Raw genomic sequence first — 22,158 nt, 5'->3', positions numbered from 1 at the left:
ACCAGTGGCACAAACTTTTATGGCACTTACTATGTTCCAAGTGTTTTGTTTAATATTAACTTAATTAATCGTCAAACAACCTTTCAAGGTTGAGTTCTATTGTTATCCCCATTTTACAAAAGAGAAAAATGAGACACAAAGAGATTAAGGGACTTGCCCAAGGTCTCACAGCTACCAAGTGACACAACCAATGCAGTTGAACCTAGACCCACACTTATAACTATTCTACCATACTGCCACCCAAACTATCACTGTACTAAGCTTGTCACTTCAGACGCTGCACAAAACAAGGAATGAGTTGCAGTTACTTCTGTGGAATACTCCCCCTCTTCTTCATTAATGCTAGAAAAGCTGTTTGCCTCCAATGTGATTTTAAGCAGATCAAATTTCAGGGCCTGAGATAGCAAAATATATTACTTATTAAGAAATTATGACATTTTTATTAAGAACTGTTATCCATTAAAGTGTTTTTATTATAAATCATTAACTTACTAATGACATTTCCATTAAACAGAAAGAAAACACATACTTTTTATGCATCATTAAGAACAAAACTTTAGCTCCCCACCTGTACAAACTCTAGGGCTTCTCAGATGGCACTAGTGGTAAAGAACCCACCTGCCAATGCAAGAGACGCAGGTTTGATCCCTGGATGGGGAAGATCCCCTGGAGAAGGAAATGGCAACCCACTCCAGTTTTCTTACCTGGAGAATCCCAATGGACAGAGGAGCCTGGCGGGCTACAGTCCATAGGGTCACAAAGAGTCAGACACGACTACAGCAATTTAGCATGCACTCAGGAACACAACTTTAGCTCCCCACCTGCACAAACTCTAATTCCATACTTTTAGCACTGTCTTTTAAACACTGACCTGACAGCTCACAGTATCTCAAACAAAACAGGCCAAACCAAATGCAGTACACTAACTTCCCACCACCCCCACACCCCTGTCACTTCCTTTCATGGTCCCCGTCTCAATGAATGGCACCACTGGCCCCAGGCACCCAAAACTGGGTGTCAACCCAGGCTCGGTTCCTCCCACATCCAATTACAGAATGTTCACAGAATTCATCTCATTCTCTCTATCCTTGCTGCCCCTCCTTCTTCTCAGATCCTTACCATCTCTTCCCTAAGCCACTATACCAGAAACGTTCCAACTGGTTCTTGGTTTCCATTCTCTCCAGCTCCAACCCTACCTCAATAATGCTGCCAAAGTAATCTTTCTAAAACAAAACCTGATGATGTTACTTTCCTGTTTAGAATCTTTGTCTTTGGGATAAAGTGTGAAATCCTTCCTAGGACATACAAGGTTCTTTATCATCTGGCCTCTGACTACCTTTCCTGCTTCATCCGAGGTCGTGGCCCACACATCTCACATGAGGCCAACAGAGCAACTTGGAAGTTCCCAAACAGTGCTTCTCTGTCTGCCCAGAATGCAATTCCCTCATTTGCCCATCTGGCAAACTCCCACTCATTTTTCATTTTTTTTAGGCCAGCTCAAAACCCACAGTTCATTATGCTTTTCTCTGAGCATCCATCACATTTTGCGTCTCTATTATAACACTTATTCAACCCAACACAACTATTTGCTTATATAGTTTGTCTCCTCAATAAGACAAGGAACCCTCTAGGGTTCTGCATCTTACTCATTTCTATATTCTACTTGTTGAATTAAAGAATGTCTCAGAATTTAAACAAGAATATCCAAACTTCTCCTGATAAATGCCCATTGGGTGAGTCAAACCAGGCATATAGGCTGAATCTTATTTCAACAAGTATCTTTAAAGTGACAACCCTAGCATATCAAAAATACTTGTTACAGCCATAACCAACAGGAGACAGTTTTTAAAGAAACATCAGACCACCAACAAACCTACCTGTTGAGTATTTCTAGACATTTGAGCTCCCTTCATTCTACTCCATCTAAGTGGTTCTTAACCTTTTTTGGGTCACAGACCAATTTACGTAGTGTTTGTCTATCATTTCTTAAACTCATACTCCCTTATGATAAACATAAAAATCCCATGCATCCCTGGAGATTCTGATACTCTTCAAAACCCACCACAAATAAAAAGAAAGTTACTTATGTGATAAGAAATCACAGGTTCACAAGAGATGTGCTCTATCAGGCAAGATAGCATTAAGCTTTGCTCTCAAGTCATTCCATTGTATTAGAACAGGCATTAATATTAACATATAACATTGAATAGCCTTTAAAGTCTTTATTGAGAAGAGAAAGCCAGAGAGGTGCTGACATCTGTCTCCTCCACCTTTGAGAACCTTATGATGGAAATTTGCCAGAAACAAACTGAAATATGAAAAAAATATCCTCCATCTCCTGACCTATAACCCCCATGAGCACATGTTCAAATGAAGGCAGTTCTTTGAAAATGCTCCTGGCACGACATTTTCCTGCTACTCCTACTCTCCACACACACCCCTTCACTCCTACTTTAAAATAATCGGAACTAGCTAGCAGCAAGTCCTTTTGAACTAAAAAGCTTTGTCCTGGCGAAGACAAACGGTTAAATTAAAGAAACAGCTGCCTGGCTGCCTGCCTCTGGCTTGGGGGTTTGGGTTGTGGTAGAGGATAGAGAAGGAGGAAAAACCAGTTGGAGGAGTAAGTACTAACTTCTTACCCTGCCACGTGGCCATCTTGATCCTATTCTCTCCCACGCTGAGGTCAGCAAGCTCAGAGTTTCCCAGACCCCCCAGTTTTGTAGGGAGACTCGACTGGGATGTGGAGAGAACAGCAGCTGTATCGTCTTGTTTTCTGCAGAATGCTCAAGCTGGAACCTGAAAATGTCAACAAGAAAACGAATACCTAAATGAAAAACATTCAAATCCTTGAAAATTATCTCCTGTCCCTCTCTGGACCTCTCTTTGCATAAGCAGAGACAGTCAAGTGTCATATTTCCACCTAAGCAGCAAGGTATCACTGAAAAAAGAATGGGGAAATCTAGAGTCAGTTAATATTGCCCTTGAGTGTTGTCCAATTCTGCATGAATCACTGGATCTTCAGTACATAGGTTTCAGAATCTCAAAGGATGGGTGGCTAGATGAGATAACTATTAAGTGTCTCTTGATGTGACCTCTAAGTTGCACATTTTGGGGAATGAAGAACAGCATAATATCCAATGCCCTCCCCAACCCTCAAAATGGCCAACTCTACATTAAAATTTTTCATAGAAAGGAGAGCAAATTTGGGACTAAAGTTTTAAAATGGATCTTGTGTAACAGCCATGCCCTCAAGGTCGTGGTGCTTCCTCTCCACTTCATTATATTTTCTCACATTTTGCCAATGTCCTGTAGGAGCTTAGACTGCTTTTATAATCAGGAAGGAAAAGAACCAAAGGAAAAGAAAAATGTAAAAAGAGAACATTAATTTAAGTAAAACCAAATTAATTCAGATAATTTCTATTTTTAAAATGTCAAATTCAGTCTTTGGACAGTACTGCTTGAAAGGATATGAAAGGCACTAGGAATGGGAGAAAAATATGAAAGGTCTGACTACTTTGTTTGATTTAGAAGATGACTATATTAAACACTTTGCTTGTCCATTTAAACAAGTTCTTAAGTATTAGAGTGGTCTTCCTTATGTAGTATACAAGCCGATCTGCTTTTTCTAAGAAACATTCCTCACCTTTTTGACCCAGGGAACTTCAAAGTAGATTGCGATTTCCATAGCTTTCATACAAGCAACACTTCCACCCTCTAAGTCAAAGTGCTGACAGCAGACACACTAAAGACTAACACGAACTTGACAGCCATCATTTTGGCCTTTTTTAAATGATGTTTTTTGCCGTTGTTTTAGATTTGAGTTTTACTTAACAGATAGTTAGCCAAGGTTTTAACAGAAAAGCTCAAATATATATATAAGAGGAATGAGTAACATAAACGCTCAGGTACCTATCAACTAGATAAAAAAAATATCAAGTTACCAATCTCATTTTGTCTATTATTATTCATGCATGGTTGTATGCTTAGTAGCGCAATCGTGTCTGACACTTTGCGACCCCATGGACTGTAGTCCGCCAGGCTCCTCTGTCCATGGGATTCTCCAGGCAAGACTACTGCAGTGGGTAGCCATTTCCTTCTCCAGGGGATCTTTCCGACCCAGGGATTGAACCCAGGTCTCCTGCATTGCAGGCAGATTCCTCACCGTCTGAGCCACCAGGGAAGCCCTCTTATTCATGGAAATGACTTTTTTTAAGGACGAAAGTGTGAAGGTGCACACTAACCCCAAGAAGCCAATAGAGAAAAGACAATGCTTTGGCTAAGGAAAGGCTTGCGAAGTCCAAGAAACTAGGAACTCACAAAGTCCCAGGATGGAATCACCAGGAAAATTGCTTCGATGACTTATCTGGAACCTAGAGCAGTTTGTTTGGGTTTGCCTTTTTTTTCTCCTCTTATTTAGCATGCAGTACTGATACGCGCCTCATGGGACCAGGAGAATTTAACATCTCCGAAGTCAAACATGGGCAGCTGCTAATAAATCTATGAAGTATGCATAAAGCAGATTCTTACTGGCTTTTTATACTTCACACTTCTGGATTTCCCTCACTTATTCAGGGTAGCTTACACTGACGTTATCATATGGCACACGTACAACTTCACTTGGCACTCCCGAAACGTGATTTGCTCTGAAATATTAATAAGGTACACGCACATCAACGTGAAGGTAAAAAGTTTTTCCCTTGAGGAGAAGGCGCTCGAGCGCAAGCCTGTAAAGTCAGGAGAAAACCAGCTCCCCGCGTTAAGTGGGAAAAGGAAAATGAAGCAACTACTTTTTCGAGAGCTTGGACTCCTCTTCGTTACGACCCACACAAACCTGCCAGCCCAGAGCAGGATGGATAAGAACGGGGCCTCGACGAGGTTTTACCAGCCAAAGCCACCCTGCCCCAATCGTGGAAAGGGGACGCCTGCAGCTAACCTCCCTCCCCCATTCAAAAGCTGGGCGGGCTTGGCGCGGCTCCGCGAGGAAACTTCGCTGGGACAGCGCAGGGACCCTGGCTCGGAGAATAGGGCTGGGCTCCCTGGAAGATGCCGCCCTGCACTGGCTAGAACTGGCCGTTCTAACTCCTCCGAGTGCCAGGCGGTGGCGGCCAGGCACAGGGAACCCCCATCTCCGGGGGCCGAGGCAGCGGGGGAGCGCCTCCCCTGTGTCTCTGAGCCCAGGGGGTTCTCTGGGGGTGGGCCGGGGACCAGCGGCCCGCCTAAGACCTGCTGCGGTAGAGACAGCCCATTTGTCTTTACCTGTCGCCGAGATCCGGAGCGACGGAGCCCGTGTCCGCCGCCGGCGGGCCGAGCGCTCAGTCGGCTCTGGCGTCCGGGACACTAAGTTGAGCTAGCGCCCCACGTAGCCGGCAGAGCTTCATTCACAGCCCAGCCAGGAGGAGGGGGAGCGGAGCGGGCCCGCGGCTCATGTGACAGGCGCCTCGCAAAGATCTGCCAAGCACGGCCGCCGTCTGCGCGTGCGCGCCCCAGCCAGCACTCTCCCCACACCTCAGCTGAGGTGGGGAGGAGGTGATCCCCGCCCGGGAGTCAGCAGGGCGGGGAGAGCCGAGGCGAAGGCGGTGCAGGGCGGAGTTTCCGTGCGCGCAGCCGCAGTAGGTCGGCCTTGCTCGCTGCCATATTTAATAAGGACTGGGCGGATCCTAGCCCAGTGCTGGGCGTGTCAGTTGCTTTTGGAAAATAAATGCTGCTTTATGTTTCACTGTTTCGAGCCTGCGGTACGGTTTTGTGGTTTGTCCTTAGAACTAAACTGTTTCTCCTGAGCTTCTGGCTCACAAAATACCTGAGCTAATGTAATAAGTATATTACATTGTGTGTGCTGTGCTCAGTCGCGTCCAACTCTGCGACCTCATGGGCTATAGCCTGCCAGGCTCCTATGTCCGTGGGATATCCCAGGCAAGAATACTGGAGAGAGTTGCCACGCCCTCCTCCAGGGAATCTCCCCGACGCAGGAAGCGAACCCCCGTCTCCTGTGTCTCTTGAAGTGCAGGCGGATTCTTTACCGCTTGAGCCATCAGGGAAGCTGATGGTATATCACATTAGCTCACGTATTTTGGGCTTCCCAGGTGGCGCTAGTGGTAAAGAACCTGCCTGCCAATGCAGGAGTTGTAAGAGAACCTAGGTCAGGAAGTTCCCCTGGAGGAGGGCATGGCAACCCACTCCAGTATTCTTGCCTGGAGAATCCCATGGACAGAGGAGCCTGGAGGGCTACAGCCCATAGGGTCATAAAGAGTCGAACACAACTGAAGCGACTTAGCACGCACGCACTTATTTTGAGCCTCTGATTATATGCCAGGCACTGTTCTAGCCCTTTACTTTTTTTCATCTTATTTAATGCACACAATAACCCCACTGGGGTGTGTACTATTATTTCTCCACTTTTATTCGTAAGAAAACAGAGGCACAGAAAGTTTGTCCGGGTTCACAGTAATGCTTCTAACAGCCAACATGATCCTCATAGTAATATTGAAAAATCCACAGTACGGTTTTGGGTATTGTCTCCATTTTTAATACTTACAAAACAGAGACTCAGGAAAGCAGAAAATCACAGAACTAGAAAGGGGTAGAACTGAGATTCTAACCTAGGCCTACCTGACTCTGAAGCCCTAGGTTTGGAAGAAATAGCCCCTCATTTTACAGAAGAGAAAACAGGCCATTGGGGTGTGTTGACCTACTTAACATGATCCAGCTAAATATTTTTTGGCAGAAATGAGGCTGGAATTTGTATAATCAATCCAGGTAGTCTAACTAGAACCCCAGTACTCTAATTCAGAGTCTACTGTAGTGAATAATTTTTATCTACTACTCTGGACAAGCAAAGTGGTGTGAGATACAAAACCTGTATGTACCCTAGCCTAGTCAGCTCTAGGCCACCAACGACAAATCTATAATCAGAAAAGTCCAGTTTTTTGACCCATTGCAACAAGAGAGTCTGCACACAAGAGAAACCCTGGGGCATCTCACCAAACAAAAGAGTCATTATGGTGTTGGGGGAAGGGTGGAGTTTCAGTGAATTTTAGATGGAGCATTGTTTTAGAAAGCTTGAAGTGGGGTTGTCTGAAGGGGTCAATATCAGGTCTGGACTTCGAAGTGAACCCAGAATCCTGTTTCCTTGGGAACCACAAAGTAAAGATAGATATGGAATGTTCAAATACCCCTTATCTGAAGCTCTACACCTGGATTGGAAATTGAGGCTGCTTCTTTGGGTCCAAGAAACTTCTGTGCTCCAGACAAATGTGGAATGTTTTATTCTCACCGATATGATTTCAAGCAGTAAAATTCCTGATAGCCTATGATTGTCAAAAACAAAAGTTTCTCAGTGAGTAAAAAACATGGTGGTCACTCAAATAAGGGGGCTGTTATCCTCTTATAGCTGCAGCATGTCTTTGGGAGAAATACTGTGTGCTAAGTTGCTTCAGTCATTGCTGACTCTTTGTGACCCTATGGACCATAGCCCTCCAAGCTCCTCTGTCCATGGGATTCTCCAGGCAAGAATATTGGAGTGGGTTGCCTTGCCCTCCTCCAGGGGATCTTCCCTACCCAGGGATCAAACCCGCCTCTCTTACATCTCCTGCATTGGCAGGTGGGTTCTTTATCACTGGCGCCACCTGGGAAGTCCAGGGGAATAGCCACAAGTAACTAAAAAGAATGCAAGTCCGGTCCCATCACTTCATGGCAAATAGATGGGGAAACAATAGAAACAGTGGGAGAGTTTATTTTGGGGAGCTCCAAAATCACTGCAGATGGTGACTGCAACCATGAAATTAAAAGATACTTGCTCCTTGGAAGCAAAGCTATCACCAACCTAGACAGCATATTAAAAAGTAGAGATATTACTTTTCCAACAAAGGTCCATCTAGTCAAAGCTATGGTTTTTCCAGTAGTCATGTATGGATGTGAGAGTTGGACTATAAAAAAAGCTGAGTGCCAAAGAATTGATGCTTTTGAACTGTGGTATTGGAAAAGACTCTTGAGAGTCCCTTGGACTGCAAGGAAATCCAACCAGTCAATCCTAAAGAAGATCAGTCCTGAATATTTAATGGAAGGACTGATGCTGAAGCTGAAGCTCAAATACTTTGGCCACCTGATGCGAAGAACTGACTGATTGGAAAAGACTCTGATGCTGGGAAAGATTGCCAGAGGAGAAAGGGACAGAGGATGAGCTGATTGGATGGCATCACCGACTTGATGGACATGAGTTTGAGCAAGCGCCAGGAGACATGTGAAGGACAGGGAAGCCTGGCATGCTGCAGTCCATGGAGTCACAAAGAGTTAGACACGACTGAGCAACTGAACTGAACTGTGCTGAGTCCTCTGATGATGGTAAATGGGAGGTGATAACTTGTACAAAGGTGTGCAGGCAGGGAATCACATATGAGGACCTGTGAATAGTCATCTATGGTTGAAGCTTAGGGTAAAGAAGTGCACAGAAGTTGTAGGAGATGTAACCACAAGAAAAATTGAGGCCCATTCTTGGAGGATCCTGAATGTTGGACTTAGATTTATACTTAATTCAGAAAGTGATTGAAAAGGAATTAAAGTTTTTGAGAAAGGTAATGCCTTTATTGGAGCACTTTTTTAAAATTCAAGTATAATTGACGCTTAACATTATATGAGTTTCAGGTGTGCCGATGACTCACTATTTGTATATATTGCAATATGATTTCCACAGTAAGTCTGCTGCTGCTGCTAAGTTGCTTCAGTCGTGTCCGACTCTGTGTGACCCCATAGACGGCGGCCCACCAGGCTCCCCTGTCCCTGGGATTCTCCAGGCAAGAACACTGGAGTGGGTTGCCATTTCACTCTTCTTTAACAAGGTCCATGTTCATGGAGAGGTAGGTTAGTTGATCTGTTTTTGTCATTGCAGTATAGGAGAAACCAGCGCCTATTTTAGGTTGAGCAGGAAGATCCACTAGTGGAACAGAAATTGAAGAGGCAAGAAAAGGAGGGGATAAATAATGGAGTAAAATACATGGGGAGATAGAAATGAGATGAGATGCAAGCCAAGCTGGGAAAAGATGCCTTTTCCTGTGAGAAAGAAAAAGGTAAGTTGAAGGATGGCAATCTGGTTGGAAGCTACCACTGTAAAGCGAGCAAAATACTGGCTTTACTTGGAATATAGATTTCTTTGGGGGGGGGGGGGCTTGTTCAGGAGTGATTTATGGAGAGTATGAAGGCTGCAGTGCACCAATATGACCACGTAGTGTCGCCACTGACCGCTGACAGCTTGAAGGGCTCCTGTTGGGGATTTTAGGAATGCGCTTTGTAAAAGATTGTCCTATCTCTTGCAAACTGCAAAACAAAACCAATTATGGGAGTGGGCTCAGAACCAACCAGATTCAGAGACTTACTAGCTATATCACCTCGTTCAAGTTTCACTCTCCTTCAGGTTTCTTACCTGTAAAATGAATAATATGATAAAATGTATTAATAGACTTTAAATAGTTGGAAAAGGTTAAATGCCCAATAAATGTGAGCTAGTATTGCTACCAATGGTGATGATGATTAATTAGGCCCCTTTGGATCCACAAATTTTGCAGAAGTTATTTATGTGGTGAGTAAAAAATGCCTATACAAAAATACTTTCCCAAGTGTAATGATTAGAGTGTGGTGCTAATGAGGCAAAGTTAATAATTTAATCAGGAGTTACTGATTCTGTTAACTGTTCTCTTCCCCTTGAGAACCTTAGCCAGGTTCCCCACAAGTGTGTGTACATGGTCATAAGTGGATCTGGCCAAAAGAGTATAGATAGATCAATAGTACAGATAACTGAGACCTTCTGTTCTCTTCCTTCCTTGGAAAACTTGAAAAAAATGTTCCTACCTGCCACAGTGCTCACCAGACTTTTGGTCAAAAGCCATTTCAGTTCTTACAAAGTAGAAAGTAAACACAATGTGATCTTAAAAGCTAATTTTAAAGAAACAATGAAACAGTGAATTTCTCTGTATAATAAAAGGTAGCATTTTAGAGTTAATGTTACAAAAGAAAAACCTCTAGGTCAATAGCTCACAGTGGCACCTAAACTGGCATGTCTAAAGCAGCTTTATTTTTTAAAAAACCATTTTTTAAAATTGAAGTACAGTTAATTTACAATGTTATGTTAGTTTCAGGTGAACAGCAAAGTGACTCACAGAGAGATAGATATATATTATATATATATATATACACATATATATATATATTCTTTTTCAGATCCTTTTCCATCGTAGGTTGTGAGTGAGTGATAGTCACTTAGTTGTGTCTGGCTCTTTGTGACCCCATAGACTTAAGCCTGCCAGGCTCTACTGTCCCTGAAATTCTCCAGGCAAGAATATTGGAGTGGGTTGACATTTCCTTCTCCACCCTTAGAGGTTATTACAAGGTATTGAATATAGTTTCCTGTGCTGTACAGTAGGTGCTTGTTGTTTATTTTATACATAGCAGTGTATGGATGCTCATCCCAAACTCCTAATTTATCTCTCCCCCGATTTCCCCTTTGGTAACCATAAGTTTGTTTTCTATGTCTGTGAGTGTATTTCTGTTTTGTAAATAAGTTCATTTGTATATATCTGTTTAGATTCTACGTATAAGTGATATATGGTTGTCTTTCTCTGCCTGACTTACTTCATTAATGTGATAATTTCTAGGTTCATCCAATGTTGCCGAATGGCATTTTTCCATTGTGTGTGTTATGTGTGTATATATATATATATATATATATTCATTTTTATCCATTCATCTGTTGATGAACATTTAGGTTCCTTCCATGTTTTTTGGCTATTATAAATAGCAAAGCAGCTTCCTCTTTAATCTTGAAATTGTCATTGCAAATCCAGACTGAAATATTTATATGAGTACATAGTCTTGTCAAGTAGTAAGTAAATGTTTCTGGTATTGTTCTTCATTTGTTCCACATTTTGTTCAAGTCTTTACTATTGTGCCAGGCACAGTGTTAGCCCCTGGGCTTCCCTGGTAGCTCAGATGGTAAAGAATCCACCGGCAATGCAGGAGATGCAGGTTGGATCCCTGGGTCCCTGGATCAGGAAGATCCCCTGGAGAAGGGAATGGCTACCCACTCCAGTGTTCTTGCCCGGAGAATTTCATGGACAGAAGAACCTGGCGGGCTATGTGTGGTTAGAGTCCAGGTTTTCCCCAATGGTTTCACTCTTCACTATGTTAGCCTAAGGATACTAGTTTTAAAATAAAATATGTGGTATAAACCACTATATATGAAATAGATAAACAACAGAGTCCTGTATAACTCAGAAAACTATATTCAATATCTTATAATAACCTATAATGGAGAAGAATATGAAATATATACATATACAACTGAATCACTTTGCTGTACACCAGAAACTAACATAATATTGTAAATCAACCATACTTCAATTAAAAACTAAAGTAAAATATGATGCATAAATAAAATATTTTGGGTGCCCAGGAAATGCCTGAAATAGTTCTAGGAAAATGAGGCTGAATAAAAGGAAATGAACAAAGTTCTCTAGTTCAGGGGATCTATCAAGACAGTAGGTTAAGAAGTCTAAAAATAGGGTAATCTAGGGTCACTTACAATCACTTTGTACTTGAAGAGCTGAGTATCAAAATTAACAAATGGCAGGACTTCTCTGGTGGTCCAGTGGTTAAGACTCTGGGCTTCCACTGCAGGGGGCACAGGTTTGATCTCTGGTCGGGGAACTAAGATCCTGTATGCCCTGTGGTGTGTCCAAAATGGGAAAAAAAAAAAAAACTGTTTTTAATCAACAAATATCTTCTAGGACATAATGGTAGCTAACCTCATGACTGGAGAAACACTAATGAAAACCACAGTGTGGCACCCTTAGTAAAGCATAAAGTGTTAGTAATACACTGTGGTGAAAAACCTGGAGGTGGGGGGAGTCCTCTCATAAAATGCTAGTGGTAGTGCAATTAGTCAATTGAGGGCAACTTTGAAATAACTATAAAAATTTCAAATACATGAAACTGATCCCAAAAATCCATTTCTAGAAATCTCTCAGTTATGTTTGCATACGTGTAATCTATTGTGTGCAGTTGTTTGTAATAATAAAAATAAGAAACAACCAGATCTCCATCAAAAGAAGATTGTTCAAATAAATATTGATACATCTACCCAATGAGAAAGCTCTTTGTGTAATTTCTTTATTGAAGTATAGCTGACTTACAATGTTGTGTTAGTTTCAGATGTACAGCACAGTGATTCACAGATATATGTGTGTGTGTACATATATTCTTTTTCAGATTCTCTTTCTTTATAGGTTATTATAAAATATTAAGTATAGTTATTATACAGTAAGTCCTTGTTGGTTATCTATTTTTATATATGTTTTTATGTATTTATATGTAAAAGTCAATGAAAAAAAGGAAGGTGTGGAGTTGTGTACTTTCTCAATTTTATGCCATGGAAGTGTATAGCCTACTCAATTATATATCTTAAAAGGTAATACAGAAAAATTGGGATATATTAAAAGCTGGGTATATTAGTCACTCAGTTGTGTCCAACTCTTTGTGACCCCATGGACTATAGCCTGCCAGGTTCTTATGTCCAGGGAATTCTCTAGGCAGGAATACTGGAGTGGGTTGCTATTCCCTTTTCCAGGAGATCTTGTTATGCAAGAAAATCTATGTTTTGCAAAAACTCAGTCTTTATAGTTCTCTAATTGGGCCCAGCAAAATTTTTGACAGATGGTTTTCAGAGAATTTTTACTTTGTAAAAATTCCATGTCAGACTGCCCTCTATTTGAGAGAAGTTCAATTCTATCTAGATTAGAGCTGCTAGAGTCTAAAGGAGCAAATATGAGAGTTTGTTTAGGGAGTGGTTTTGACAATGTGCAGGCCTCTACTCTGTATCTCATCAAGCTCTGTACTGCCTTCTGTTTCGTGCAGAAGTGCAAGCTCATGGAACAGCGCTGGTGCTTTCTCAGAATCACTGTGGTGCCTGGTCACCCACCACTGGGAGAACGCCTTGAGGGCACAGTCCATGACCTATTCTTCCTTTATATTTACCTTAGCAGAGCTTTTCAAACCATTTGTGGTGAAGGACCATTTTTTGTCAAATCCATTGTGTACTGATACTTTTATAAAATACAATCAAAGTGAATAACTAGAAAAATGAAATCAAAAAGACATAGAAAATACAAGTCCAATTCTTCTCTGATTATATTCAACAAACATAAAATTACTCTGTCAGTGTTTTGTTAAGGTTTTGAAACATTTACACCCAATTTCTTATTGCAGACCAGTGATAAACAGTTTGTGGACTGGCACTGGGCCGTGGACCACGCTTCGAGTAGTACTGTCTCCCAGCACTACCACGGGGCCCAGCTCATAGTAGGCAATGAATACGTGCTGAATTGACTATATATCATTCTTCTAGTGTTTTCTATTTTGCAAAGTTTTCACATCTCTCTCCTCCTCCTACCATCATACCACCTTCAGCATTAAGTAGAGCAGATTTTATCATTCTCATCTAAAGAAGATGAGGCATGCAGATTAAGTGACTCGCCTGGACTGAAAACAGCCCAAATTAGTCTCTGACTCCTATTGCACTTTGTGGTAGCGGCACAAAGAAAACCTTCCCGTCAGAGAGCCTCCCCAAAATTCCACTAATTAGAAAAACTTGCCTTAAGCTTCGCAAAGGACCTCCTGGCATGATGGTGTGATGGAAAGAACACAGGTTCTGGAATTAAAGAGCTAGTCTGGAATTCAGGCTTTAGCAAGAGATTTTAACCTCTGAGCCTGTTTCCTTATCTCTGACATGGGGATAATGATAACTTCTCCACTAAGCTGTGCTAACTAAATGGTGAATATAAATAGCCAGGTACCTAATTCAGAAAGACTGGTTATTATTAAAATTAGGTTTGGTTTAGAAGGGCCCCATTAAAGGACGTTGGGGGCTTCCTTGTTGACTCAGTGGTAAAGAATCTGCCTGCAATGCGGGAGACACAGGTTCAATCCCAGGGTGGGGAAGATCCCTTGGAGAAGGAAATGGCAACCCGCTCCAGTATTCTTGCCTGGGAAATTCCATGCACAGAGGAGCCTGGCGGGCTCAGTCCATGGGGTCGCAAAGAGTCAGACACCACTGAGTGACCAACACTTTTAACTACTTGTTACACATGCTCTGTCACCTAATCACGTGGAACGTGCGCCATCTACTGGTGGAATAAAGAACATAACTCTAGGAAGAGAGACCACTCCGTTAAGAATCAGCTGCAGCTCAGTCACTCGGTCCTGTCCAACTCTTTGTGACCCCATGGACTGCAGCACGCAAGGCTTCCCTGTCCATCACCAACTCCCGGAGCTTGCTCAAACTCATGTCCATCGAGTCGGTGATGCCATCCAACCATGTCGTCCTCTGTCGTCCCCTTCTTCTGCCTTCAATCTTTCCCAGCATCAGAATCTTTTCCAGTCAGTCAGTTCTTCACATCAGGTGACCAAAGTATTGTAGCGTCAGCTTCAGCATCAGTGCTTCCAATGAATATTCAGGGTTTATCTCCCTTAATGTTGACTAGTTTGATCTCCATGCTTTCCAAAGGACTTGCAAGAGTCTTCTCCAACACCACAGTTTCAAAAGCATCAATTTTTCTGTACTCAGCTTTCTTTATGGTCCAACTGGAATCAGTAATTGTGCCCTTCTTGTCTTTCTCTTTTAACTCCTTCCCAATTGTAACAGGTGCCTCTCCTGCCCCACAGTGAAAACAAGGTAGGAAATATGGTCTTCCACCTCCAACTGGTAGTAACAAGGCCACATCCCCTTTTAGACATAGTATCAGAAGAGGTCAACTAAACAGACAATTTAAATAAAATCCAGAGTCCCATCACATACCATAAAAAACGTCCAGAATAGAAAGGAAAATAACCTGTAATAACAAGAAAATCAACCAACAGACACCAAGACCTATGTCACACATGTTGAACATGTGTATATGTTGGAATTATATGGAATTATAATGGAATTATATATATATATATATATTATACAAGGATTTTAAAGCATTCAAGATAAAAATGCTTTAAAGAGCAGTACTGAACAGGTTTTTTTTTTTCTCCCTTTGTTTCTTGATGAGTCTGGCTAATGGTTTATCAATTTTATTTATCCTCTCAAAGAACCAGCTTTTGGCTTTGTTGATTTTTGCTATGGTCCCTTTGTTTCTTTTGCATTTATTTCTGCCCTAATTTTTAAGATTTCTTTCCTTCTACTAACCCTGGGGTTCTTCATTTCTTCCTTTTCTAATTGCTTTAGGTGTAGAGTTAGGTTGTTTATTTGACTTTTTCTTGTTTCTTTAGGTATGCCTGTATTGCTATGAACTTTCCCCTTAGCACTGCTTTTACAGTGTCCCACAGGTTTTGGGTTGTTGTGTTTTCATTTTCATTCATTTCTATGCATATTTTGATTTATTTTTTTATTTCTTCTGTGATGTTTTTGTTATTCAGCAGCGTGTTGTTCAGCCTCCATATGTTGGAATTTTTAATAGTTTTTCTCCCGTAAATGAGATCTAATCTTACTGCATTGTGGTCAGAAAAGATGCTTGGAATGATTTCAATTTTTTTTAATTTACCAGGGCTAGATTCATGGCCCAGGATGTGATCTATCCTGGAGAAGGTTCCATATGCGCTTGAGAAAAAGGTGAAATTCATTGTTTTGGGATGAAATGTCCTATAGATATCAATTAGGTCTAACTGGTCTATTGTATCATTAAAATTTGTGTTTCCTTGTTAATTTTCTGTTTAGTTGATCTATCCATAGGTGTGAGTGGGGTATTAAAGTCTCCCACTATTATTGTGTTACTGTTAATTTCCCCTTTCATACTTGTTAGCATTTGTCTTACATATTGTGGTGCTCCTATGTTGGGTGCATATATATTTATAATTGTTTTATCTTCTTCTTGGATTGATCCTTTGATCATTATGTAGTGTCCTTCTTTGTCTCTTTTCACAGCCTTTGTTTTAAAGTCTATTTTATCTGATATAAGTATTGCTACTCCTGCTTTCTTTTGGTCTCTATTTGCATGGAATATCTTTTTCCAGCCCTTCACTTTCAGTCTGTATGTGTCCCTTGTTTTGAGGTGGGTCTCTTGTAGACAGCATATATAGGGGTCTTATTTTTGTATCCATTCAGCCAGTATTTGTCTTTTGGTTGGGGCATTCAACACATTTACATTTAAGGTAATTATTAATAAGTATGATCTGGTTGCCATTTACTTTATTGTTTGGGGTTCGAGTTTATACACCCTTGTGTTTCCTGTCAAGAGAAGATCCTTTAGCATTTGTTGGAGAGCTGGTTTTGTGGTGCTGAATTCTCTCAGCTTTTGCTTGTCTGTAAAGCTTTTGATTTCTCCTTCATATTTGAATGAGATCCTTGCTGGGTACAGTAATCTGGGTTATAGGTTATTTTCTTTCATCACTTTAATTATGTCCTGCCATTCCCTCCTGGCCTGAAGAGTTTCTATTGAAAGATCAGCTGTTATCCTTATGGGAATTCCCTTGTGTGTTATTTGTTGTTTTTCCCTTGCTGCTTTTAATATTTGTTCTTTGTGTTTGATCTTTGTTAATTTGATTAATATGTGTCTTGGGGTGCTGAACAGGTTTGAAATGAGTAAAAAATAGAAAGGCTCAGCAAAGAAATAGATGACATAAAGGAAAACTGAATGGAAATTTTATCCTTAGTACAGTTTTTTAAATTGAAATATAGTTGATTTACAATGTTATATCAGTTTCAGGTATACAACATAGTAATTGGTATTTTTTCAGATTATACTTCATTATAGACTATCACAAGATAATGGCTACAATTCCCTCTGCTATACAGTGTATCTTGTTGCTTATCTATTTTATAAATAGTAGCTCATATTTGTTAATCCCATACCCCTAATTTGTCCCTCTCCTCTTTGCTAGCCACAGGTTTGTTTTCTGTATCTGTGAGTCTGTTCTTGTTTTGCATAAACATGCATTTGTAGTTTTTTTAGATTCCAAATATAAGTGATATCATACAGTATTTGTCTTTCTCGTCTGACTTATTTCACTAAGCATAATATTCTCTAGGTCCACTCACATTGCTGCAAAGGGCAGAATTTCATTCTTTTTTTTTTATGGCTGAGTAATATTACAGTAATATTTGAAATGTAGTAGTGGAGAAGACTCCTAAAATCCCTTGGGCAGCAAGGAGATCAAACCAGTCAATCTTAAGGGAGATCAACCCTGAATATTCACCAAAAGGATTGATGCTGAAGCTGAAACACCAGTATTGTGGTCATCTGATTCTAACAGATGACTCACTGGAAAAGTCCCTGCTTCTGGGAAAGATTGAGGGCAGAAGGAGAAGAGGGAGTCAGAAGATGAGATGGATGAATGGCATCACCAATGCAATGGACATGAACTTGGGCAAATTCCGGGAGATGGTGAGGGACACGGAGACCCAGCATGCTGCAGTGCATGGGATCACAAAGAGTCAGATATGACTGAGCGACTAAACAACAACAACACTATTACAGTATAAGCACACACATACACACACACCACATCTTCTTAATCCAGTCGTCTGTTGATGAGCGTGTGGGTTGCTTCCATGTCTTCACTATTGTAAATAGTATTGCTAAGAACATTGAAGAACTGCAGAACCTTAGAAGAAATGGAGTAGCCCTCATAGTCAACAAAAGATTCCAAAATGCAGTACTTGGGTGCAATCTCAAAAATGACAGAATGATCTCCATTTCTTTCCAAGGCAAACCATTCAATATCACAGTAATCCACTAATGCCAAAGAAGCTGAAGTTGAATGGTTCTATGATGACTTACAAGATCTTCTAGAACTAACACCAAAAAAAGATGTTCTTTTCATTATAGGGGACTGGAACAAAAGTAAGAAGTCAAGAGATACCTGGAGTAACAAGCAAGTTTGGCCTTGGAGCACAGAATGAAGCAGGGCAAAGGCTAACAGAATTTTGCCAAGAGAACGCACTGGTCATAGCAAACACCCTCTTCCAACAACACAAGAGAGGACTCTAGACATGGACATCACCAGATGCTCAATACCGAAATCAGATTGATTATATTCTTTGCAGCTAAAGATGGAGAAGGTCTATACAATCAGCAAAAACAAGACCAGGAGCTGGCTGTGGCTCAGATAATGAAATCTTTATTGCAAAATTCAAACTTAAATTGAAAAAAGTAGGGAAAACCACTGATCATTCAGGTATGACCTAAATCAAATCCCTTATGATTATACAGTAGAAGTGACAAATAGATTCAAGGGATTAGATCTGATAGACAGAGTGCCTGAAGAACTATAGACAGAGGTTCATGACACTGTACAAGAGACAGGGATCAAGACCACCCCCAAGAAAAAGAAATGCAAAAAGGCAAAATGATCATCTGAGGAGGCCTTGCAAATAGCTGAGGAAAGAAGAGAAGCTAAAGGCAAAGGAGAAAAGGAAAGATATACCCATCTGAATGCAGAGTTCCAAAGAATATCAAGGAGAGATAAGAAAGCCTTCCTCAGCGACCAATGCAAAAAATAGAGGAAAACAATAGGATGGGAAAGACTAGAGATATCTTCAAGAAAATTAGAGATACCAAGAGACCATTTCATGCAAAGATGGGCTTAATAATGGACAGACATAGTTTTGACCTAACAGGAGCAGAAGATAGTAAGAAAAGGTGGCAAGAATACACAGAAGAAATATACAAAAAAGATCTTAGTGACCCAGATAACCACGATGGTGTGATCACCCATCTAGAGCCAGACATTCTGGAGTGAGAAATCAAGTGGGCTTTATGAAGCATCACTATGAACAAAGCTAGTGGAGGTGATGGAATTCCAGTTGAGCTATTTCAAATCCTAAAAGATGATGCTGTTAAAGTGCTGCACTCAATATGCCAGCAAATTTGGAAAACTCAGCAGTGGCCACAGGACTGCAAAAGGTCAGTTGTCATTCCAATCTCAAAGAAAGGCAATGCCAAGTAATGTTCAAACCACCACACAATTCAATTGCTCTCATCTCACATGCTAGCAAAGTAATGCTCAAAATTCTCCAAGCCAGGCTTCAATAGTACGTGAACCAAGAACTGCCAGATGTTCAAGCTGGATGTAGAAAAGGCAGAGGAACCAGAAATCAAATTGCCAACATCCATTTGATCATTAAAAAAACAAGAGAATTCCAGAAAAATATCTACTTCTGCTTTATTGACTACACCAAAGCCTTTGACTATGTGAATCACAACAAACTGGAAAATTCCTAAAGATGTGGGAATACCAAACCACCTTACCTGCCTCTTAAGAAATCTGTATGCAGGTGAAGAAACAACAACTAGAACCGGATATGGGATGACAGACTGGTTCCAAATTGGGAAAGGAGTACATCAAGGCTGTATATCGTCACATTGCTTATTTAACCTATATGCAGAGTACATCATGCAAAATGCCAGGCTGGATGAAGCACAAGCTGGAATCAAAATTGCCAGGAGAAATATCAATAATCTCAAATATTCAGATGACACCACCTTTACTGCAGAAAGTGAAGAGAAACTGAAGAACCTCTTGATGAAAGTGAAAGAAGAGAGTGAAAAAGCTGGCTTAAAACTCAACCTTCAAAATCTAAGATCACGGCATCCGGTCCCATCACTTAGTGGCAAATCAATGGGGAAACAATGGAAACAGTGACAGACTTTATCATTTGGGGCTCCAAAATCACTGCAGATGGTGATTGCAGCCATGAAATTAAAAGACGCTTGCTCCTTGAAAGAAAAGCTATGACCAACCTAGACAGTATATTAAAAAGCAGAGACATTACTTTAACAACAAAGGTTCATCTACTCAAAGCTATGGTTTTTCAAGTAGTCATGTATGGATGTGAGGGTTGGACCATAAGGAAAGCTGAGCGCATAAGAATTGATGCTTTTGAACTGTGGTGTTGGAGAAGACTCTTGAGAGTCCCTTGGACTACAAGGAGATCCAACCAGTCCATCCTAAAGGAAGTCAGTCCTGAATATTATTGGAAGGACTGATGCTGAAGCTGAAGCTCAAATACTTTGGCCACCTGATGCAAAGAACTGACTCACTGGAAAAGACCCTGATGCTAAGAAAGATTTAAGGCAGGAGGAGAAGGGGACAACAAAGGATGAGATGGTTGGATGGCATCACCAACTTGATAGACATGAATTTGTGCAAGCTCCGGGAGTTGGTGATGGACAGGGAAGTCTTGCTGCAGTCCATGGGATTGCAAAGAGTCAGACATGACTGAGCAATTGAAACTGAACTGAAGAACATTGGGGTGCATGTGTCCTTTCAAATTAGTATTTTCACTTTTCCCTGGATATATTCCCAGGAGTGGAATTGCTAGATCATATAGTAGTTCTATTCTTAGTTCTTTGAGTAACCTCCATACAGTTTCCCATAGTGGCTACACCAATTTACATTCCCACCAACAGGATATAAGGGTTTCCTTTTCACCATATCTTTTCCAACTTTTATTATATGTAGACTTTTAAAACATTATTTGTTTATTTATTTTGGTTGCCCTGGTTCTTCGTTGTTCCATGCAGCCCTTCTCCAGTTTTGGTGAGTGGGGGCTGCTCTTCACTGTGGTGCACAGGCTTCTCATTGCGATGTCTTCTCTTAGTGCAGAGCACAGGCTCTCCACATGCAGGCTTCAGTTGTTGTAACATGCAGCCTTGATAGTTGCAGCTCACAGGCTCAGTAGCTGTGGCACATGGGCTTAGTTGCCCAGAGGCATGTGGAATCTTCCCAAACCAGTGATTGAACCCATGTCTCCTGCATTGGCAGGTGGATTCTTTACCAGTGGACCACTAGGGAAGTCCTTGTAGACTTTTTGATGATATCCATTCTGACAGATGTGAGTTGACATCTCATTGTTGTTTTGATTTACATTTCTCTAACAGTTAGCAAATTTTCATGTACCTGTTAGCCATCTGTATGTATTCTTTGTAAAATTTCTATTCAGGTCTACTGCCCATTTCTTTATTGGATTGTTTGGGTTTTTGATACTGAGTTGTATCTGTTTGTATATTTTGGATATTAACTAATTGTCAGTCACATCATTTGCAAATATTTTCTCATTCAGTAGTCTGTCTCTTTGTTTTGATGGATTTTTTGCTGTGCAAAAGCTTTTAAGTTTAATTAGGCCCCATTTATTTATTTTTGCTTTTATTTCTTTTGCTGATCTAAAAATATTGCTATAATCTATGTCAAAGAGTGTTCTGCCTATGTTTTCTTCTAGGCATTTTACAGTTTCAATTCTTACATTTAGGTCTCTAAACCATTTTGAACTGTTTAAATATAATGCAAGGGCATGTTATTATTGTTTTACATATAGCTGTCCTGTTTTCTCAGCACCACTTGTTGAAGAGACTGTCTTTTCTGCATTCTGTACACTTGCTTCCACTGTCATGGATTAATTGACCATAGGTGCATGGTTTTATTTCTGGTCTCTATTCTGTTCCATTGACCTATGTGTCTATTTTTGTGCCAGTACCACGCTGTTTTGATTATTGCAGCTTTGTAGTATAGTCTGAGCTCTGGGAGGGTTATACCTCTAGATTTGTTCTTTTTTTCAAGATTGATTTGGCAATTCAGGGTATTTTGACCAACCTAGATAGCATATTGAAAAGCAGAGACATTACTTTGCCAACAAAGTTTCGTCTAGTCAAGGCTATGGTTTTTCCTGTGTTCATGTATGGATGTGAGAGTTGGACTGTGAAGAAGGCTGAGCTCCAAAGAATTGATGCTTTTGAACTGTGGTGTTGGAGAACACTCTTGAGAGTCCCTTGGACTGCAAGGAGATCCAACCAGTCCATTCTGAAGGAGATCAGCCCTGGGATTTCTTTGGAAGGAATGATGCTAAAGCTGAAACTCCAGTACTTTGGCCACCTCATGTGAAGAGTTGACTCATTGGAAAAGACTCTGATGCTGGGAGGGATTGGGGGCAGGAGGAGAAGGGGACGACAGAGGATGAGATGGCTGGATGGCATCACTGACTCGATGGATGTGAGTCTGGGTGAACTCCAGGAGTTGGTGATGGACAGGGAGGCCTGGCGTGCTGCAATTCATGGGGTCGCAAAGAGTCGGACACGACTGAGCGACTGAACTGAACTGAACCGTGGTTCCATATGAGTTTTAGGATTATTTTTTCTA

The 22,158-nt window shown here is 41.0% G+C and overlaps 1 protein-coding gene across 1 annotated transcript in view; it reads right to left on the bottom strand.

Moving 5' to 3' along the window:
* CLCN5 (chloride voltage-gated channel 5) overlaps positions 1 to 5,382 on the bottom strand; it is a 183,192-nt gene extending 177,810 nt beyond the window's left edge. Inside the window, exons 1-2 of the mRNA XM_005228180.5 lie at positions 5,257 to 5,382; positions 2,640 to 2,796 (exon numbers count right to left, since the gene is read on the bottom strand). Coding sequence (XP_005228237.1) covers positions 2,640 to 2,655 — 16 coding nt within the window. The 5' untranslated portion in view covers positions 2,656 to 2,796; positions 5,257 to 5,382. The remainder of the gene's footprint in view (positions 1 to 2,639; positions 2,797 to 5,256) is intronic.
* Between the last annotated feature and the right edge of the window lie 16,776 nt (positions 5,383 to 22,158).

This window comes from Bos taurus, chromosome X (genome assembly GCF_002263795.3).
Source record: "Bos taurus isolate L1 Dominette 01449 registration number 42190680 breed Hereford chromosome X, ARS-UCD2.0, whole genome shotgun sequence".
NCBI classification, from domain to species: Eukaryota; Metazoa; Chordata; class Mammalia; order Artiodactyla; family Bovidae; genus Bos; species Bos taurus.
The sequence above is the reverse complement of the archived record's forward strand: the minus strand, read 5'-3'. Positions and strand labels throughout refer to the sequence as shown.